Below are 18,873 nucleotides of genomic sequence, written 5' to 3'. Positions count from 1 at the left end.
GGAAAATGGCGGAAATAGTGTGTCTAAGTGATTCTACAACTCAAGATATAATATCATGTTTATGCATGTGAACAGAGTTTCAAAAACGACAAAGGAGCTCTAAGTAAAAGTTTTAATGCAGCGGACGCGCGATATATTGTCCGAAAAGTTAAGGAAATCCTCAAGCATCGGCTAACAAACCAGCCAAAGAGGTTAAGGATGCGTTGGGTTAATTTTATAGTGGAGAAACAATTTGCCGAATCAAAATTTCGTGGTGCTAGAATTAACTTAAGAGAGGTCTTGCAGGGAATTACTAAAAATCATAGTTACATACTATTATTAACTATATTTGAATAGATATCGGTATGGAAGGTATTTCGGGACCCAGGCACCATGTTCTGGCAGCCTCCCGATTTTTTTTCCGATTTTTCGGTTGGGTAGTTTCTGAGAATAGACCCGTTGACCTTTCCAACATGTGTCGAAACTAAGACCGGTTTCGGAAAGTTCTAGCCGAGATACCCCACATGACTATATTTCGTGAAAAAGAAATTTAAACGCCCCTTCTGCACGTATGGGCCCCCCCTGAATTCGACGTAAAAGGATGTAACTCATTGAATGTGTATATACCTTTCCACAAAATTTGGTTTCAATCGCTATAGCCGTCTCCGAGGAAAATGCGTGTGACAGAAAGACAGTAAACCGATTTTAATAAGGTTTTGTTTTACACAAAACCTTAACAAGAACCAGCAAAGTCGTCTTTTGTTTGCAAAACAACGCATGGATAAGGTTCTATGTCATATTCACGAACGAGTCCAAATTTAACATTTTCTGCTCCCACGGCTAATCTAATGTGCAGTGCCAAATGAATAGCTGCAAAATAAAAATCTAAACTCGACCGTAAAACATGGGAGTGCGTCACCAGCCTGTGTTAAGGCTTTTCAGTTTCTATAAACTACTACGGACAAAACTACATACCTTAACATATTGAAAAGACATTTGCTGTAGATGATTGATTTTTGATTTTGTTATAGCAATTTTTGGTGATTTTTGGTTTTGTTATAGCGATGAACCATACCGTAAATTTAGCTTTGTCCAATCTTGGCTCATTTAGAATTGCCCTTACTTAACGAAACAGTACAGTCATCTGATCTCAATGTGATTGAAAATTTAAAGGCGATTTTGGATCAAAACAGTCACTGTTTTTAATTTGACATCATTAATATCGAAACTAGGAGATTGATTTATCGAAAAATTTAAAATTCCGATCTGTAGGTCCATATTCAATAAACGAGTTTCGAATAAGGGGAGTCAGGGCAGGACAGATGTTGTGGGTATTGCCGAGTTTCAGGTCACAGCTTTTTTGATAGTCTTTTGATGTTTTACGAGTTTTTTTGTCCTGCTTGGGTATTATAATATAACACTTTGAGTAATTTTAGGACCCTAAGTACAACTATTTTCAAGTGGTCTCTTCTTCAAGGATAGCCGTCTAACAATTTTTCGCGAGCTAGACGAGCGTTGAATTATCCGAAAAATCAAAGTAAACCTCAAGCTATTTGCTCCGAAGTTGGTTGGTGAGGTTCATTTTCGGGAATGTCGGAATATCTTATGACTCGCATAAAGCAAATACCAAGTTGAACAAAGAGAACCTCAAAACAACTGTGAAGTGTGGGGATGATCACGTTATGCATTGGGTCCGCAACCGGAGTTCGTAGTTTAGTTGTCATTGGGAGGACAATGTATGTAATGCATTTACATTACCTGGATATAGTAAAAAAAATGTACTGTATGTAAATGCGCCGAAAAGCGTAAAGGAGGATTTCCACTTCTACCAAGATAATGATCTAAAGCACAAGTCCGGAAATATGCAAACTCTGCTGATTTGGAACTGCTCGTACGTTATTTCACCACCAGCACAGTCTCCTGATATAAACATCATTGAAAATTTATTGGCAATTTTAGACAACATAAGGAAGTATACGATTTCGAAGTGCCAGTATAGCTTAGCGGTTAGAGCATAAAGCTGTCATACGGAAGGTCGCAGTTCAAATTTCATTGTTGGCAGTGGGATTTGTATCGTGATTTGACGTCGGATACTAGTTGACTCAGCTGTGGATGGGTACTAGAGTCAAATCAGGGAAATAATCTCGGGCGTACGCAATGTTGGCCACATTGCCTCCTACAGGGTAATGCAAACTGATCTAATTGGATAGCCACGCTAACGATTATTATAATTAAGACTTCGAATAAGAAAGACCTCAAGAAACCCTTGCTAATAGAATGGCAAAATATTACTCCAGCTTTTATACAAAAGCTGGTTAACTCAATGTCAAATATACTCCAGGCTGTTATTAAAGCGAAAGGATACCAAACTAAATAATAATTATTAGCACACGTTTCATCTAACAATAATTTGAAACTGTATTAAATAAGCTGTGATCTAAAATATTGTACTTTTTTTTTTGGTTTTCACGTTTTCTAGCTTTTACACAATTCTGTTTTGAAAAATAAAAATTTTCTAATTAAACTCTATCTCCCTTCTCTAAAATGGCATTAAAACTTTTTTGATATTGTAGTTTTTGGACTATTGCAACAACAATTTTAAAAACGCACTATTCAAATAAGCGGGGAGCCACTGTATATGCGAATGAATAAATTTTCACTAATATTTAACATCCCGATAAAGAATTTTTCAATTTGTAGATATTTAGAAGACAAAATTTGTAAGCAAAGCACTTTCAACATAAAATTCTAAAAAAAGGAAGCACGCCAAAGGTTCCTGAACACCTTCATCTCTTCACCTTTTACTTGGATTAAAAAAAAAACGCTTTCACCCAATTTGCAAAACAAAAGAAAGTAATCTGAAAGAAAATAGTTAAGAACAAAATAGTCCAAGCAATACTAACCTTTAACCAGTTATGTAAATATATCCTTATGCCTCTGCAGACCCCCACCGCCAGGCAAATGAAAATAGTCAGAAATGCAATGAATAATCGCCAACTACACGGTGAGTACCAGGGCCATTCTTTTTTCCCAGTGAAATCAAAAGACATCACTAACCGATCGAGTGAAGTTTGCAGAAATAAACTCTTTTTGTAAGTTATATTTCGAATAGATTTATTAGAAAAGTTTTCGCAGTAGTTCGTCAATAAAAATGTCGATGCAATGCCACACGCATCTTTGCCTGTGCTGGTGATTGTCATAAATACAGAACTCCAATATAAACTGGGGATTCCCCCATTTTACCGATACGATCTGACACATGCAATGTGACGCGCACACAAACTTAGCAGCTGGCGACCTTTAATTTCCGAAAGCGAAGAGGCCATGCTGTGTCAGTTAAGATAATCTCAATTCTTTCATAATTGAAAGCTCACGCTTAGGCAAATATGAATTGCTTGGATGAGAATTGTCAAGAAAAGTTTCAAGTCGACAAACACAACATTTCATGTCTATAATTCAGCGTTAGAATATGAATAAGAATCAGATTTTAGTAAATTTGAGTCTATATTTGTCATGTTTTTTCGCTGCAAGGGAAAGCAAAAAGCTTAACCTCTGTGGATTTTGAATTGGAGACTAAATACAGCAGCAAACAGATATAGATACGACGTCGTTTAAAAACTATGTTGTGTCAAAATATGTCAGTAGTTATCCCAAAATGTATGGTGGAAAAGTGCCCATTGTGACCGCAATTTCATGAGAGCTTTATTTTATTCTACTGAACTTTCTATGATCAGTGACTCAATGGATTTAGTAGATATGTGAGCAGCTCGTTTCTAGATGGTAATTACGTGTTGCGGTTTGAAAAAGAAAAGTCATACATTATGGATACAGCCACGAAAATTAGATTTCGGGCAATTCTAATCAATAGCTTAATTAGGGCTGTTTATTTGTTCGGATACGAAATTTTGTTGAGCAAAAATAAAGAAGCGCTGGTTATTATAGATTGCACCAGAGTAAGGGCAAGTCGAACTCGTGGAAGAGTTAATGTAATCTAAATGGCCGTGTTACACCTGAGCGTCTTAGGATGTAACTTTACTCGGTCTGATAATATTTGCTGTTAAGCCGAAAAGGTTGTAAGTGAAGGTGAGTAAAAGGGATAAAGATTTTAAGATTTTATACGCTTCTGAAAAAGTTCATCAGTGTACTTGGAAGTAGGCGTGAAGCCGATGTAGGACTAATGCTAACTGTATCCATAAAACATACTCTCATATTAACTCCGCCATGCTATTAACATAGTATGCTGGTCCCAAGCCCAGGTAAAGGAGGAGGGTTTGAGGCAACGTACTCTGTACTATCCTCAGTAAAACAAAAATAAAATGCTGAGATCAGGGAAAGAGATAAATAGAGTATAGTTGGAGTTATTCTACTATGCTAAATCCTACCTGATCTCTCTTGGTGACAGGCCCCGCGACAGGTCGACCAAGAAAATGCATAGAATGTCGTTACAAACATGATGATCGGATTAAGTCACAGGCCTCGGAGAAATGCTAGGGCGTCCACCTCAGTCGACGCGGCAGGACGGGCCCCAGTCCTGTCGAGAAATAGGCAAGGGTTTTTGACGCATGGACGGCGTCAGGACGTAAGTAAATTAGTCCGAACACAACGAACAAAACAAATACGTGACGGCACGCTAAATGTTGGTACCCTAACTGGAAAAACGGAGGAACTCGCAAGAGGCCTTCGGAAAAGGGCGCACTGATATCTGCGCTCTGCACGAAACCCGATGGGCTGGTGCCAAAAGCTGCAACATTGAACGCGAACGCGGTAAAAATGGCTACAAACTTCTCTATTTTGGTAACCCACACACTCAATATGGTGTTGGCATTGCCATCTCAGAGGGTTTCCGTGATGCCATTAAAGAAGTCGAACGATTTGATGATCGGCTGATGAAGCTCACCATTATATCAGCTGATCGCACTATTCACTTCTTCACCGCGTATGCACCACAGACAGGCCGACCTGATGCCGAGAAAGATGCCTTCTGGCAACTTCTCGATGAAAAGACTTGTCACGTGCCTGCTGACGATTACATAATCATTGCCGGCGACCTTAATGGTCATGTGGGTGAAAAGGCAGACGGTAACAGGTGCCATGGGGGAAAGGGGTTCGGAGCGCGCAACGAAGGTGGCGAGCGTATAATCGATTTTGCGGACACCCATGACCTTGTACTTATGAATACATGGTTCATCAAACGATTGTCTCATCTTCCCACATTTTATAGTGGGAACAATAAAACGCAAATCGACTATATTCTCATAAGACGTCAACATTTTACCACTGTCACTGATTGCAAAGTCGTTCCCTATGAGACCATCGCACCTCAACATCGGCCGTTGATTGCTGTCCTGCGAATTAAGCCACCGATAAAACGGCGTGAGGAACGCACTGGCCCGCCGCGCATTAAATGGTGGCGATTTGGTCAGAAGAACGAAGAAACGGTCTCACTCATACGATTGCCAACCATTACGAATGTGGAAGAATCATGGAACCAAACGAAAGACACGATCCACAAAGCGGCCTCTGCAACCCTCGGGGTCACCAAGCCGGGTAAGCGGTACATCAACCGAGATACATGGGTTTGGAATGATGACGTTGAAATGAAGGTCCGTGAAAAGAAACGCCTCTACCACAAATTTCTCGACGATAAAACGCCTGCTAATTGGCAAATTTATAAGAATGCCAACCGGGAAACAAAGAAAGCGGTCGCTGTCACCCGAGCGAACCATTTCAAAAATCTTTACGATAAACTGGACACTCGGGATGGCGAGAGAGATCTGTACCGACTTGCTAAAAGCCGTGATGAACGCACACAGGATATCGAACATTTCTGTTGTGTTAATGACAAGAACGGTACTTTGCTTACTGATCGTCGAGCCGCGACGGATAGATGGCGAGAATACTTCGAGCAGATTTCAACTGAAGAATTTGCTCATCCTCCACTTCCACAGTCATTGCCGACATTTGGAGCAGTTCCACTAGTCAGCGCAACTGAAGTCGAGGAGGCAATAAAACAAATAAAATCGGGGAAAGTAACAGGACCTGACGACATCGCATCTGAGCTCTGGAAAGCAAAGAGCTGGGACCCAACACCGTGGCTGAGTGAATTCTTTAACCGGGTTATTCAGGAAGGAAGAACACCATCTGACTGGCAAGAAAGTACCACTGTTCCAATATGGAAAAAGAAAGGTAGTCCAGCAGAATGTTCAAATTACCGTCCGATCCGGTTACTTTCCCATACCATGAAGATTTTTGAACGCATTCTTGACAACCGTATTCGCGAAATCGTTGAAATAACCGTGAATCAAGCCGGATTTGTCAAGAACTGCGGAACTACTGACGCAATACACGCTGCGCGGTTACTCATGGAGAAACACCGTGAGAAGCATCGCCCTCTTTACATTGCCTTTCTGGATCTAGAGAAAGCGTTTGACCGTGTACCACACGAACTCATCTGGTATGCTTTACGACAACACTTCGTGCCAGAAGAACTCGTGCGCTGGGTTCAATTGCTCTACCACGATCCGAAAAGTAAAGTTCGAAGTATGGCGGGTGTATCAAAACCGCTTCGTGTCTCTGTTGGAGTTCATCAAGGAAGTGCCCTCTCACCACTCCTCTTTGTCCTTGTTATGGACACCGTCACACGGGATATCCAACGTCCAGCGCCCTACACACTGCTTTATGCAGATGATGTTTTCCTAGCATCTGATAGCAAAAATGATCTCGAGCAACTTGTTCAAAAATGGAATGATCGCCTCATGCAACACGGTCTCAGATTGAATTTAAACAAAACTGAATTTTTGACGACCGATCCCCATGAAACAGGCACAATCACTGTCAGCGGCAGTGATCTGCCCAGATCTGAGCGATTTAAATACCTCGGGTCAACGCTATCAGCCAATGGAGAGCTGCGTTATGAAATTGCTTCACGCATTAACGCAACCTGGATGAAGTGGCGTTCCACAACTGGTGTCCTTTGTGATCGACGTATCAACGAACGTCTCAAATCTAAAATTTACCGCAATGTTGTCCGTCCAGTCGCTCTCTATGGTTCTGAGTGTTGGCCGACCATAAAAGACAATGAACGGCGTCTCGCGGTAATGGAGACGAAGATGCTACGTTGGACTAGTGGCGTCACACGTTTAGATCACATCCGAAATGAGGATATCCGCGATCGTTATGGGGTTGCACCGATCGTGGAAAAGTTGCGAGAGAGGCGTCTTCGATGGTATGGTCATGCAATTCGTGCAAACGAGAATTCACTTGCAAAGATTGGTCTGAACATCGAAGTCGATGGTAAACGACCAAAAGGCAGACCTAAGCAACGGTGGCTTGATACGCTGGATGGGGATTTGAAAGCCTCGAAATTGCACCCAGATCAGGCATTCGATAGAGCCAAATGGCGAAGCCAATCACGACGAGCCGACCCCGCTTGTGAACGGGACAAAGGCTGAAGAAAAAGAAAAGAAAACATACTCTCATATTTTGGGCATTGGTTAGGTGGTTACAAATCTTTTGACGGTCTGGTCAAGAGTGTCAACGGTGAACGACGAGCTATCCACGATGAAGGAGTGCTTCATTATGGTTTTCAATCGTATAACATCCCATTATCTCTCATGGACAAAATGGCTAGTCGCCGTAACATGCGGATACGAACTGGTTCAACGAACAGAACTGAAATCATCTCGGCTATTTATGCACTCAAGCGGTGCAAAGCCGCTGGGCGTCATAATTTCCACGTAAAACTCTCTCTTGTACCCCTTGCAATTTCTGCAGTGTTGCTACTTCCCTTTATCCGTAAATTTTAGAAATTCGAGAAATAAAAGAAGAGGATGATTGTTAAAATTCCTATAAAGGACACCTTGACTTTCAGCACCTAAAACTATCCTGGAATTCATTAAAAGACATCTCGAAAACTTAATTGACAGAAAACAGACTGATTTTCGTTCTGGATCCTCCTGGGTTGATCATATAAATACCCTACGGAACATTATGGACAAAAATCGAAATATAATTTCACGAGTTTTTACTATTTGGTATTAATAAGGAGACCTTAAACAATTCCTAAATCCGAATGTATCACTATTTCTTTTTTTCCCATTCACAAGCGGGGACCGGCCTGTTGTGATCGGTTTCGCCATTTTGTTCTATCAAAAGGCCTGAATCAATATAGATGTGGAAAAGTTGGAAACTGCGGAAAGCTTCCTTTCTAACAACTTAACGATCCCAAATAGAGAGCCGTCAATTATTCAATTGAAAACGCCGACATAGAATCCCCGATTTGAACCAATTGCACCAACCAAATGCAAAGAATCAAAATTATATTCCATTCGAATTGCCAGTAAAAATCATTAAAAGAACTGTTGATGGTAGAGTGCTCATGGTAAAGAGATTGCGTGAAGTAATCAGGACGAAGAGATACGTCGCCAAATAAGGTATATTTGCAAGGACTTTAATGTTCGTTAATATTAAATTGTGTTCTCTGAATATCTTTGAACACATACACAATATAAATCATTGTTTACTGAGTTTATCTAAAATACATTTTAATCGATTATGGTTATTTTTATTCTTCTTCAGTTTTGTGAGTGCATTTGATAGACGAATCAACTATTTGTCGACAGATGTGCCGTCATACGTGTTGGGGATAAACCCAAAACACAAGAATAAAATTATTCATTTGTGTGTATTTATAAGGCGACATTCTTAGTGATGAATAAACAAAATCATTTGCTTTGGAGATAAGACAAAATTCGTGGCTTGTAAGCTAGAATTTCCTACACGCTTTCGTAACGGATTTCGGAAATGTGAAATTGAACAAATTATGTCACGCTGTCAGCAAAATATCGCATGAGGTTCCATAACTTATTTGACCACTTGTTATTGGTTCTTTAATAGAAATAGGTCTTATCAGAAACCTTATTGGTTTGCCGAAAGAGATGAACGAACGCTATGTGAATGGTGCCAATCTGATTCTCTAAACCCTAACAAAATTACAACGACTTAATACAGTGAAAGACATTAATTTTTAAACACCAAATAAATATATTCTTGGAACGAGTTAAATACGAAACGATGATGAAATGGCGTGTTTCATTAATCTGTGAACACGTAAGAACGAGTAAGATAGCATGCGTAATCCAACGTGTGGATAATTATGAATGAGTCAGTACAGGAACAAATTGTGTGTATTAGAAAATAGCGCGTAAAAGTCAACATAATTCTCGAGATTTCGACTGGAAAACTCATAATTCCGAGCGTACGGCTTTTTCGGACGGAAAATCGCATTGCTTTCATTCCACAGAAAGCAGCCGAAGCAGTTAACCGAATAGTAAGAAACGCTGGATTCAGTTACAAATCGCGTCATGATTGGCTACTGAATTTCATGAAAGAATAAATATATTAATATCATCCGCCACTTTACGAAGAGCGACAAGAAAGATCAGGTACACCGCGCAAACCATTGATTCGTTTTGCCGAAATAAACCGTGTCTCCAGTTCGCGAAAAAGTACGAATTAAAACAAAATTTTCTGGCGTGATGTCATCTTTGCAAATGAATTCAAGCCTAATCAGTTTGGCAGTGATATAAAAGTCAAAGAATGGCGTAAGCCGAATACCGATTTCCCTTTATCAGTTCCCCTTATTCGCGAGTGGCTGCTCCCCCATCTTGAGTGCGACAATTGGAAAAGCATCTGCGTGCTCGCTGCCATCGCAGGCAGGATTTCGTTCTGGATCCTCCTGCGTTGACCACACCAACACCCACTGGATCATTTTGGAACAGAGTGCGGAGTTCAGATCTTCGCTTCACTTGTTCTTCACTGATTTCGAAAAAGCACTCGAGAATATCCGGCGTGAGGTAAAATCTCAGAAGAATTTAATGTTCAAAGGGGAGTCCGCCAGGGTTGCATTTCGTCGCCGATATTATTTCTTGTTGTTATCGTTGTCTTGTCCGGAGGACGTGAGGTTCAATGGACCATGACATCTTTCCTCAAACATATCGACTATGCTGATGAGATATGTTTGCTCTCTCACCAGATCATAGACCTTGGCCAAATAGCTCTGGATTTGGAAAGAGAGATAAATAGAGTCGGACTGAATATAAACACGAACAAAACTAAGGTTCTCAGTCTGACGGGTAGAATAATTCCTATCTATATTAGCGGACAGAACACTGAAAGCGTCGATCCATTCGTATATCTAGGAAGTTGAACTGGTTGCCGTTCGACGTATTAACAGCGCTCTGCTTTCGCTGCCTTGTTTAAAATTTGGAAATGCAGTCGCCTCAACCCCAAGATCAAATTTCGAGTGTTCTGAGTTAACACTCTTTCCGTGTTGCTATATGGAAAGTGCATTCCACTGGAATTCAAAGTCGACAAGCCATCTGTAAGTGAACACCAGTTTGCGATATATCATCGAAGTACGCTGACCTGGTACTATTACAAACGAAGAACTTGGTGGCCGCACAGGACTGTCACCCGTGGGCGATGTGATCGGAAGGCATAAGCGGCAGTGAATAGGTCACACATTAAGGAGAGGCCACAATTCGATTGCTGGCATGCAGTGAAACCCACTTATCCAAGATGGCCTAGGAGTGGTTCGTCCAAAAAGCATTTGGCGTAGAACAGCAGAGGAGGAATGCGGATGTCTCAGGAAGTCATAGAGGAAGGTGAAACGCATTTCAGCGGCAGGGTAAACTACTGTGAGATCACACTATTGCCACCACAGTTTTACAGGTTCCAAACCGACAAATTTTTGTAATGATCTCTGATCTGATTCTCGCAGATTTTCTAAATTTTTATGAATCAATGATCCACTATGGTGAACATAAGGTGTTGTAAATTATTTGAGGGAGTTAAGATATCTGAAAGAACCCATCCATGCTAAGTGTGGCTAGCTCAGGGGCATGTAGTCGCATGTGAATGGAGTACTTCAGTATAGCTGCACTGAGGCGTTGGCAGATCTGCACTGTTCAGTTTTGTCCTTTTTATGGATTTAAATTCAACACATATTGAATCGATTTTAATGTTTTGCTGTACACAAAACGGTAATAAGTATATTTCAGTCAGTCAGCAGCATATTAGATATTCCATCTATGGCATGGTAAAACGCCTATGACAGCACAACCAAAGTAAACATTTTATTTATATGTACATAGTATAGCCATAAGTTCTGCCAGTCGATGCGTATAGCGAGAAATGTTAGGCCGCCGAAACTGGTAGCACTGCGCACGGGAAGTACCTACCCATAACCCCTTTTCGTCAGACTTTCAGGTTCCGAAGGTCAGTAGTGCGTGAAAGAATTGCGATTATTGTTTTGCACCAATGTGGGAATACGCCGTAAAAGATTCAGAGTTTGTTAAAAAGGCTGCCAGTAAACGAACATTAACTCGATACCATGAAGCAGCTGATCTGGTTGACAGACCGCGGGAGGGGCGCCCGTGCTTCGTACGTCACCTGAATGCCGTGCATGATGTGCGTGAGCGTGTTCGTCGCAATCCTCTCCGCAAGCAGAAACGAATGCCGGCGGAAATGGGCGTTTCAAGTCGAAGTATGAGTCGTATTTTACGAGAAGATCTCGGTCCGTTAGCCATATGTTAACGCCAAAACTGAAGGAAATACGGAGAACTCGGTGTGCTGCTCTTCTGCAACGATTTCTCGGTAAAAAATATCGCAAAATTCTATTTTCTGATGAAGAAATTTTCACCTCAACTGACAAAATGATCGACTATATGCTCACAATTGTTATGAAGCCAAAGAAAATGCTTCGCGAGTCCAACGTCGTCCCCATCCGACTTGTGTCATGGTATGGTGGGACGTCTCATATCACGGAGTAACTGATATTCATTTCTGCGAGACCGGCCGCAAAGATGTTAGAGGATGCTGGATGCGGGAAAGCCATGGTGCTTCCAGCAGGACTCGGCCTCCGCTCACAAAGCCAAGATAATTCAGCAGTGATTAGCGGTGCAGGTTGCTGACTTCATAACCGCGAATGAATGGGCCTCAGGCAGCCCAGATTTGAATCCTCTGGAATAAGTTAGAGGAGACTGCCTGCGATCGAATTACACCGATTGGAGGCCAGCATCGTGCGTGCAGCTCGAGAAATACCGCATCATACCGTGCGTGAAGCGATCGGTGCATGGTCTCACAGCTTTCGGGCCTGTATAGCTGCTAGATTTGAACTCTGTGGATGGCAAGTCCCATTAAATGGAAACATTTGTCTATTTGGTGTCTGAGACAAAAGCATACATTTGCCCGACACGGACACGCTTTTATCTGCCTAATATCGGAAACATATCTGTTGGTTTGTTGTCCGAGTCAAACGGAAACATTTGCCTAAGCTAGAGAAATCTCAATAATGTTTTCAGTATGCATATATTGCAAATACGTGTACACAAAGCAATATTCCAGTAGGTTTTAGCGAAATATGTCGTGTAGCATCGTTCATCAATCCAAATACAACCGTCACGGAGCTTACTTCAGAATTCGGCGTAAGGCAGACCGGAGACTTGCACCACAGTCAAAGACTTAAGTCCCTGGCCTGACACAACAATTATTTGAAAGTTTCTCAACTTGAATGTGAACAGATAACATTCCCGATATCTTGCAAACATGACTATCAGGCAGCGTGACTACCATTCATACACAACCGCTAGATGAGCATATTTTTCGTCAAGTATGCTGATGTCCAGTCAAAGATTAGATTCCGTGGTGACTCATCGGTGAAAATGCATTGCCGACCACCAAACAAGCAAATCTCGGTGCATTAAATTCCTAAACACCAAACACAAAGCAACTCCTATTTCCACTTACCTTCATTTCGTCCTCGCCAACTTTCCCAAGGAGATATTTGCTGGCTATACTTTCCGGCAAGGAATTTTCCCCAAGGGATGTTATCCCAATACTTTTAATCGGGCTGCATGGCTGGGAAGTACTTTTGGCCGTCTGTGGACCTTGATCCGGTTCGTCATTGGTGTTGCTCTCTGCAGGGACGCATTTAGCAGAGTTTATAGACAATGATGTTTCCGAAACTGAATTTTCCGAAGTTCCGGCGACAGTATTATATCTCCCACTGCTTCTCGGTAACTCGGCGCTATCTGTAAAGCTCGAGTACGCCTCCATCGATGGGGTTGGCGTAGACCCCAAAATGACAAAAGACTCCTCATCGGACATCTTGCAGAAAACTCAAAATACTGAAAATTAAACGATGAATACAATACCCAAAATGGAAGTTGAACGAAAAACTACTCACTTGAGTCTTAGGGTATTCCCGGTGGCAAGCCTGCTGTAATCGCTTCACTTATAACGCAATAAGCCTTTCGCGGAAGATATTATTCACCGACCACCCCGTTCGCTGTCAACAAATCAAATGTCACAAGAGAAAAACAACCGAACAGCTGACTGACGAAAAGAAGGGGAATGAAAAGAAAACAATGGAAATGTCAGCTGAACACAACCATGGAGTTTTAGTGCGACTGGACCTGGTGGGAAAAGTTGGGCAAAACAAACCAGATTCGGATTTCAGATTTATTTATTGTCCGAAGAAAAGAGATACATGTGCGGTACAAAAAGAATAATAACTTAAAAGCTCAAGCGTGACTACTTAAGTATGTAACGGTAACCTACGGAAATATCCGGCCTAACTGGTTACATGTTGTAAAGTGAAAAGGTGGTGCGTGTCAGTGCTCATTTGACTTAACATGTGCTTAAACCTAAGAATAATTTATAACTTACAATAAGCAAACATAACACAAAATACTACTCCGTACTGATAAACGGGAAAAAGGGAGTTTTTAGGCACCGGTGGACAGGATTGATCGATGGAATTGGAGTAAAGCGCAGTCCTTTCTCAATGGTGGTAGCATTCTGAGAAAGGGCTACCTTTTACTCGATTTGGACCTGTGCAAGGACAGTGACCCAAGGCGGGAGGGATGAAGAGGACTGTGGGATTGCGGACCATGTATTGTGGAGCCTAATTGGTAGAAGGAGGGACCTTAATTTAGGGAAGAAGTTAATGGTTGGAGGTATTACATTATGTACAGGCTAATTAGTGTCTATTGTCTTAATCTGGACTAAGTAAAGAAAAATAATAAAAGGTGATCTACACCTGCGCGGGGATTGACTGCCAGAATATTGGACTTTAGCATGCTGTGAAAGTCCTGGGAGGAGCTTTGATAAAAGGAGGGGATGAAGGAGGAGGGGAGGCGTGATGGTTGAGAGGAGACTTACTGCCCGAGAGGAGAGTCAGCCCTGACACGTAGTACCTCTGCCCGCGTAACAATGCATTCCGTTTAGCGAGATTTTTTATCAGCGGGTTAGGGTGGGACAGCCACTTTTTCAGTCTGACGCGCGACAACTTGATCATGTGTGGAATTATGGGGCAAACTCCGGAAAGGTCGTGCATAACAAACCAGACATAAAGCTATATATTTGTGTTGACTATGTACCCAATTTCTTTGAGTTATTTATGCTTGCAAAATTTAGTGAAAAAATTAGAGAATAGTCAAATTTTTCCCAAGTTAATTTGCCGTATAAAATGTTTTTCTCTGAGGCAAGTTTACTCGGTTTTTATACTTCAAAATATGACTTTTTTTTTTATTAATTGTCCACTCAGGAAGGTAACATTATTTTAAAAACAATCATGTTTAGTTCATTAATTAAATAGCATGAAATGGAAAAACTAAAATTATGTATAAATTTAGCCTTTTTCTTATGATTTTTCTTGATATAATTCTTTTAAGATACAGCAGCTGTGGTTTCCTAATATACTTCCGACTCAGAAACCTTTGTATATGCCTTCAAACATTTTAATATCTTGGTGGAGCCCCTCGTCACTGTCTGCACGCAAGTTTTCAGGAAAAAATATTCGTTTGTAAATGGAAACCATATACTTTAAAAGAGTTTTACTGCTGGTTGCTAATAAGTCAACAAGGTTTATGTGGACCTACAAAAATTTCAGCTTTTAATTTTAGGCCCGAAATACTTGGAATAATTTTATGCATATATTGAAAAGTAGTATGGCTTTGATGAATTTTTTTATCAGGCCCAGTATAATGTGTAATTGTGGCAAACATTTTTTTTACGGGTCTTCTAAAAGTGTATGTTTCACATTCATTGTTCGTGAAATCCCAAAATTCATTTTGGACAGGCCAACGCTCTTTTAAGGGTTTGCCTAAAACAAAACCTTATTAAAATCTGTTTACTGTCTGTGGAAATGTGGTCAGTATTGCGCCCGCCCGAGATTATCCTGATTTGACTCAAATGCTCATTTACAGCTGTATTCGGCATCGAGTCCCGATAATAAATTCCTCCGCTACGACAGGCTATCCATCATCCAGACACGCGGTTTAAAAGGGGGGTTGCAATTTTTTTTGAGCAAAAATTAGGTCTCGTTTAGTACTTTTCAAAACTGGTCTCAGTTTTAACATTTATTTCACAAAGTTGGAGGGCGGGGGCTGAAGAATGGTAATTTCTGCCACTATACGGTACCTAGCCCCTGCAATACCTTCCATACCATCTAATCAAATAATGTCAATAATAGTATGTTACTATAATTTTTAGTAGTTGATTGCAGAATCCTGCTTAAGTTCACCCTAGAACTATAAAATTTTGCAGCATGCTATAATATAGAGAATAATCCTATAAAGTTTGGAGTAAATCGCACTATTACTAACAAAGTTATAGTTTGTTCAAAGTTGTCGCTACGACTTCGAATATCAATAGCACACGAAAGTGGATAGTCTGACATATTATATGCATACATATTATGTGCTAGGGACTAATGCAACAAATGGTCACTTAAATGTTTTCATAAAAAAAACACACAAAGCCTTTCATACCTGAAGCATTCAGCTCCTGGTTTCTCGTCTTGTTAATGTAATAATGTTCTTTAGTCCGACGGTCGTCTGTTTAATAAGTTTTTTTAATTTTTACTAAGTAATAGGTATTGGTTTCACTATTTTGCTCGGTCAAAGGCCTGATCTGGATCGCGAAGCTTTAAAATCAAATGTCCATACCATCGAAGACCCATTTTTCCACGATCGGTGCAGCCCCTACCAATCGTGGTTGTCCTTATTTCAGAGGTGACCATAGCGTGTTACGCCATTAGTACAGCGCGACATTTTTGTCACCATTACCGCGAAGTATCGTTCATTGTCTTTTATAGTCGGCCAGCATTCAGAACCATAGAGGGCGACTAGCAGATGGCACCACAGTAAATTTCATATTGGAGACGTCCGCCGATGCGTTGATTACACAGAACAGCGGTTGTGGAACGCCACTTCATTTAAGTTGCTGTGATGTCAGTAGGTTTTGTCGCCAAGCATACCAGATGAGCTTACGCACAAGTTCAAACGGTTTCTCTAGATCCAGAAATGCAATGTAGAGAGGTCAATGCTTCTTACGGAATTTCTCTATGGGTAAACCGATTAGGTTCAAAAATCTAGATATTATGGGGCAGGAACCGGATTGGACGATAATTCAAACATTCTGCTGGATTGTCTCTCTTTTACATACAGGAACGGTTGTGCTCCCTTGTCAGTTAGATGGTGTTTTACCATTACCACCATAGAAGTAGGGGAAATTCTGTGGTTCACACCTGCTCGAAGTGTGTATACAAAGTACTGTTCTTGTCGATAACAAAACAGAAGTGTTCGATGGCCTTGGCCTCTGTTAGCTCTATATAGATTTCTCTCGTACTTTTATCGTCTTAAGTGTGCAGTTAATTAGAAAGAGGTTTTTAATACGGTGCTCGGGTAATAGCGACCGCTTTCTTCGTTAATGGTAGACACATTTCTTCTCACGGACCTCTACTTGGACACCGTCATCCGAAAACCAAGTATCTGGGTTGATAAACCGCTTACCAGGATTAGTGATACGGATGTTGCATAGGATCAGATTTTTAGCTTAATTTCATGATTCTTTGATATTTTTAATTTTTGGCAACTGCGTAAGTGAAATCATTTGTACTCTTTTCACACGAAATCGCCGTCATTTAATTTGCGGCAGCCAATGAGTTTCTCAAGCTGCTTTATCGGTGGCTAGATTCGCAAGACAGTAATAAACGGCCAGAAGATATCTGTCTACCCATGAGCTTGACTTGTATGCGGAAACCCTCAGCGACGGTAATGCCAACACCATATTGAGTGTAAGGGCTACCAAAATAAAGAAGTTTATAGCCATTTTTAACGCAAATACGATACCTTTTTCCGTGTAGAATGTATCGTCATCGACAGAGGACGATGACGACACAAGTAGACTCAAAATATCAATAGCCATAAAGTGTTAGTAAGTAAGTTTTATTATAGGCCTGACAGGCGGGCGATTGCTCGTGGCTGAGGAGAATGACCTGCCGCACAGTTTAGCAACCTTGTATCTAGCTGTTGATGGTGAGCCGGCGTGGACTTTTAAGTTCAAGGCTATGGACCGAGAACGAATTAGCGGGGCGGATACCGGCTAATCGATGCACAGCTGATGAACTGGACCGGTGGTAGTCATTGGGTACGCGAGTCTTGTGACTTCAGAGAAAGTACGTGCGTTGTTTGAAGATTTCTAATTTTGTGCAAATAAATCCGTGAGTCAAAAGGAGTGAAATCGTTCATATTCAAGCGGCCAATGTCGAAAACAGTTTGGAGCCAAGCTCTGGGAAATCATCTCAGGTGAACATGCATCCAGCGGTAAATATGTGCTACGTGCCGTATTGGTTGATTTTGAACCCGGCACCACGGATTCAGTACGTAACGGACTATTCGGTCACATTTTCTGACCACAGAATTTCGTATTCGGACAACCCGGTGCTGGTATGAAAGGACACTACATAGAAGGGCTGAATTAGTTGATTCTTTCTTGGAGGTTGTATGAAAAGAAAATCACGAATTACGGAAACGCGAATTTTGAAAAATAGTTTTTAGTTCGCTGGGGTGCATTTCAGTATCATTTTTATTGCGGTGATTAGTGAATACCAAATGTGATCCGAGGTAGGCCCATTGAAGGGGATTGCGTCAATATGGATGTACCAAGTCGAGTCCATATTGACTTCTTTTTATTCATGAATAATACAAATGTGCGTATTTTCTTTACACAGCCACAAGTAGTGCGAACAAGATAATTGCGCATTGACCGCAGAAGAAATCACAGTAACGGAAGGACTCGCGACGAACACTTTAGTCCCGCTAACCCTATGGAACTGTGTTGCTAGCTAGGCTGCTTCGCGTTCGCCAAGATCCGGGATTACACACTTTGTCCTGACAGTTACAGAGAATTGGTTTTTTTAACGTGTTCCGTGCTGAATTCATGTTTTTAAGAAGCGCAAAAAAGAGAAAGGGAAGGAAATATTGAAGCATCCTCCGAGATCCACAGAGGTTCAGAATGAAATCTCTAAGTTGGAGAATCGGCAAATTTAAGGAATTCTTAATTTTTGCGTTTTCTTTTCTTTTGATTATTCAACATTTTTCACTCCTTGGTTTTAGTATTGTTTGGGGGAAATTATTTGGGAAAAAAATATGATCACCAGACCTTTGATATTTCATTTTTTCTCTTCAATTCATTTATTTCTTTCTTTTATCAGGAATGGTTCTTTTTATTTTATTTATTTTATTTTTATTTTTATTTCAAAATAGTTATTTTATTTTTCCATTTATATATTCTTCCTAACTTTCTCATATTTTATTTTTGATTCCTTTATTTTATTTTTTTGAGATGGAACTTGCATGAGTATAATTTTGAATATAATTTATTAATTCTCGCGCCTCACAAAATATCTGAGGCAGGGGGAATACCGGCCGAGGATCCTCCTTTTGGATCGCGGCACTCGGGTCCAAATTTTTACGGCTTCGTATTTCATTTCCAGATTTACTATAGTTTGCGTGTTGTTCATTTCGATAGGTGCACATGAATCGCCAT

At 40.8% G+C, this 18,873-nt stretch overlaps 1 protein-coding gene across 1 annotated transcript in view; it reads right to left on the bottom strand.

Annotated features, from left to right (window-relative positions):
• Positions 1-13,386, bottom strand: part of LOC119658136 (NF-kappa-B essential modulator) — a 33,227-nt gene extending 19,841 nt beyond the window's left edge. Inside the window, exons 1-2 of the mRNA XM_038065405.1 lie at positions 13,226-13,386; positions 12,787-13,166 (exon numbers count right to left, since the gene is read on the bottom strand). Of these exons, the coding sequence (XP_037921333.1) occupies positions 12,787-13,146 (360 nt within the window). The 5' untranslated portion in view covers positions 13,147-13,166; positions 13,226-13,386. The remainder of the gene's footprint in view (positions 1-12,786; positions 13,167-13,225) is intronic.
• Positions 13,387-18,873: the final 5,487 nt, after the last annotated feature.

Source organism: Hermetia illucens, chromosome 1 (genome assembly GCF_905115235.1).
Source record: "Hermetia illucens chromosome 1, iHerIll2.2.curated.20191125, whole genome shotgun sequence".
In the NCBI taxonomy this organism is placed as follows: domain Eukaryota; kingdom Metazoa; phylum Arthropoda; class Insecta; order Diptera; family Stratiomyidae; genus Hermetia; species Hermetia illucens.
Note: the sequence above shows the minus strand (reverse complement) of the source record. Positions and strands in the feature narration are given on the sequence as shown.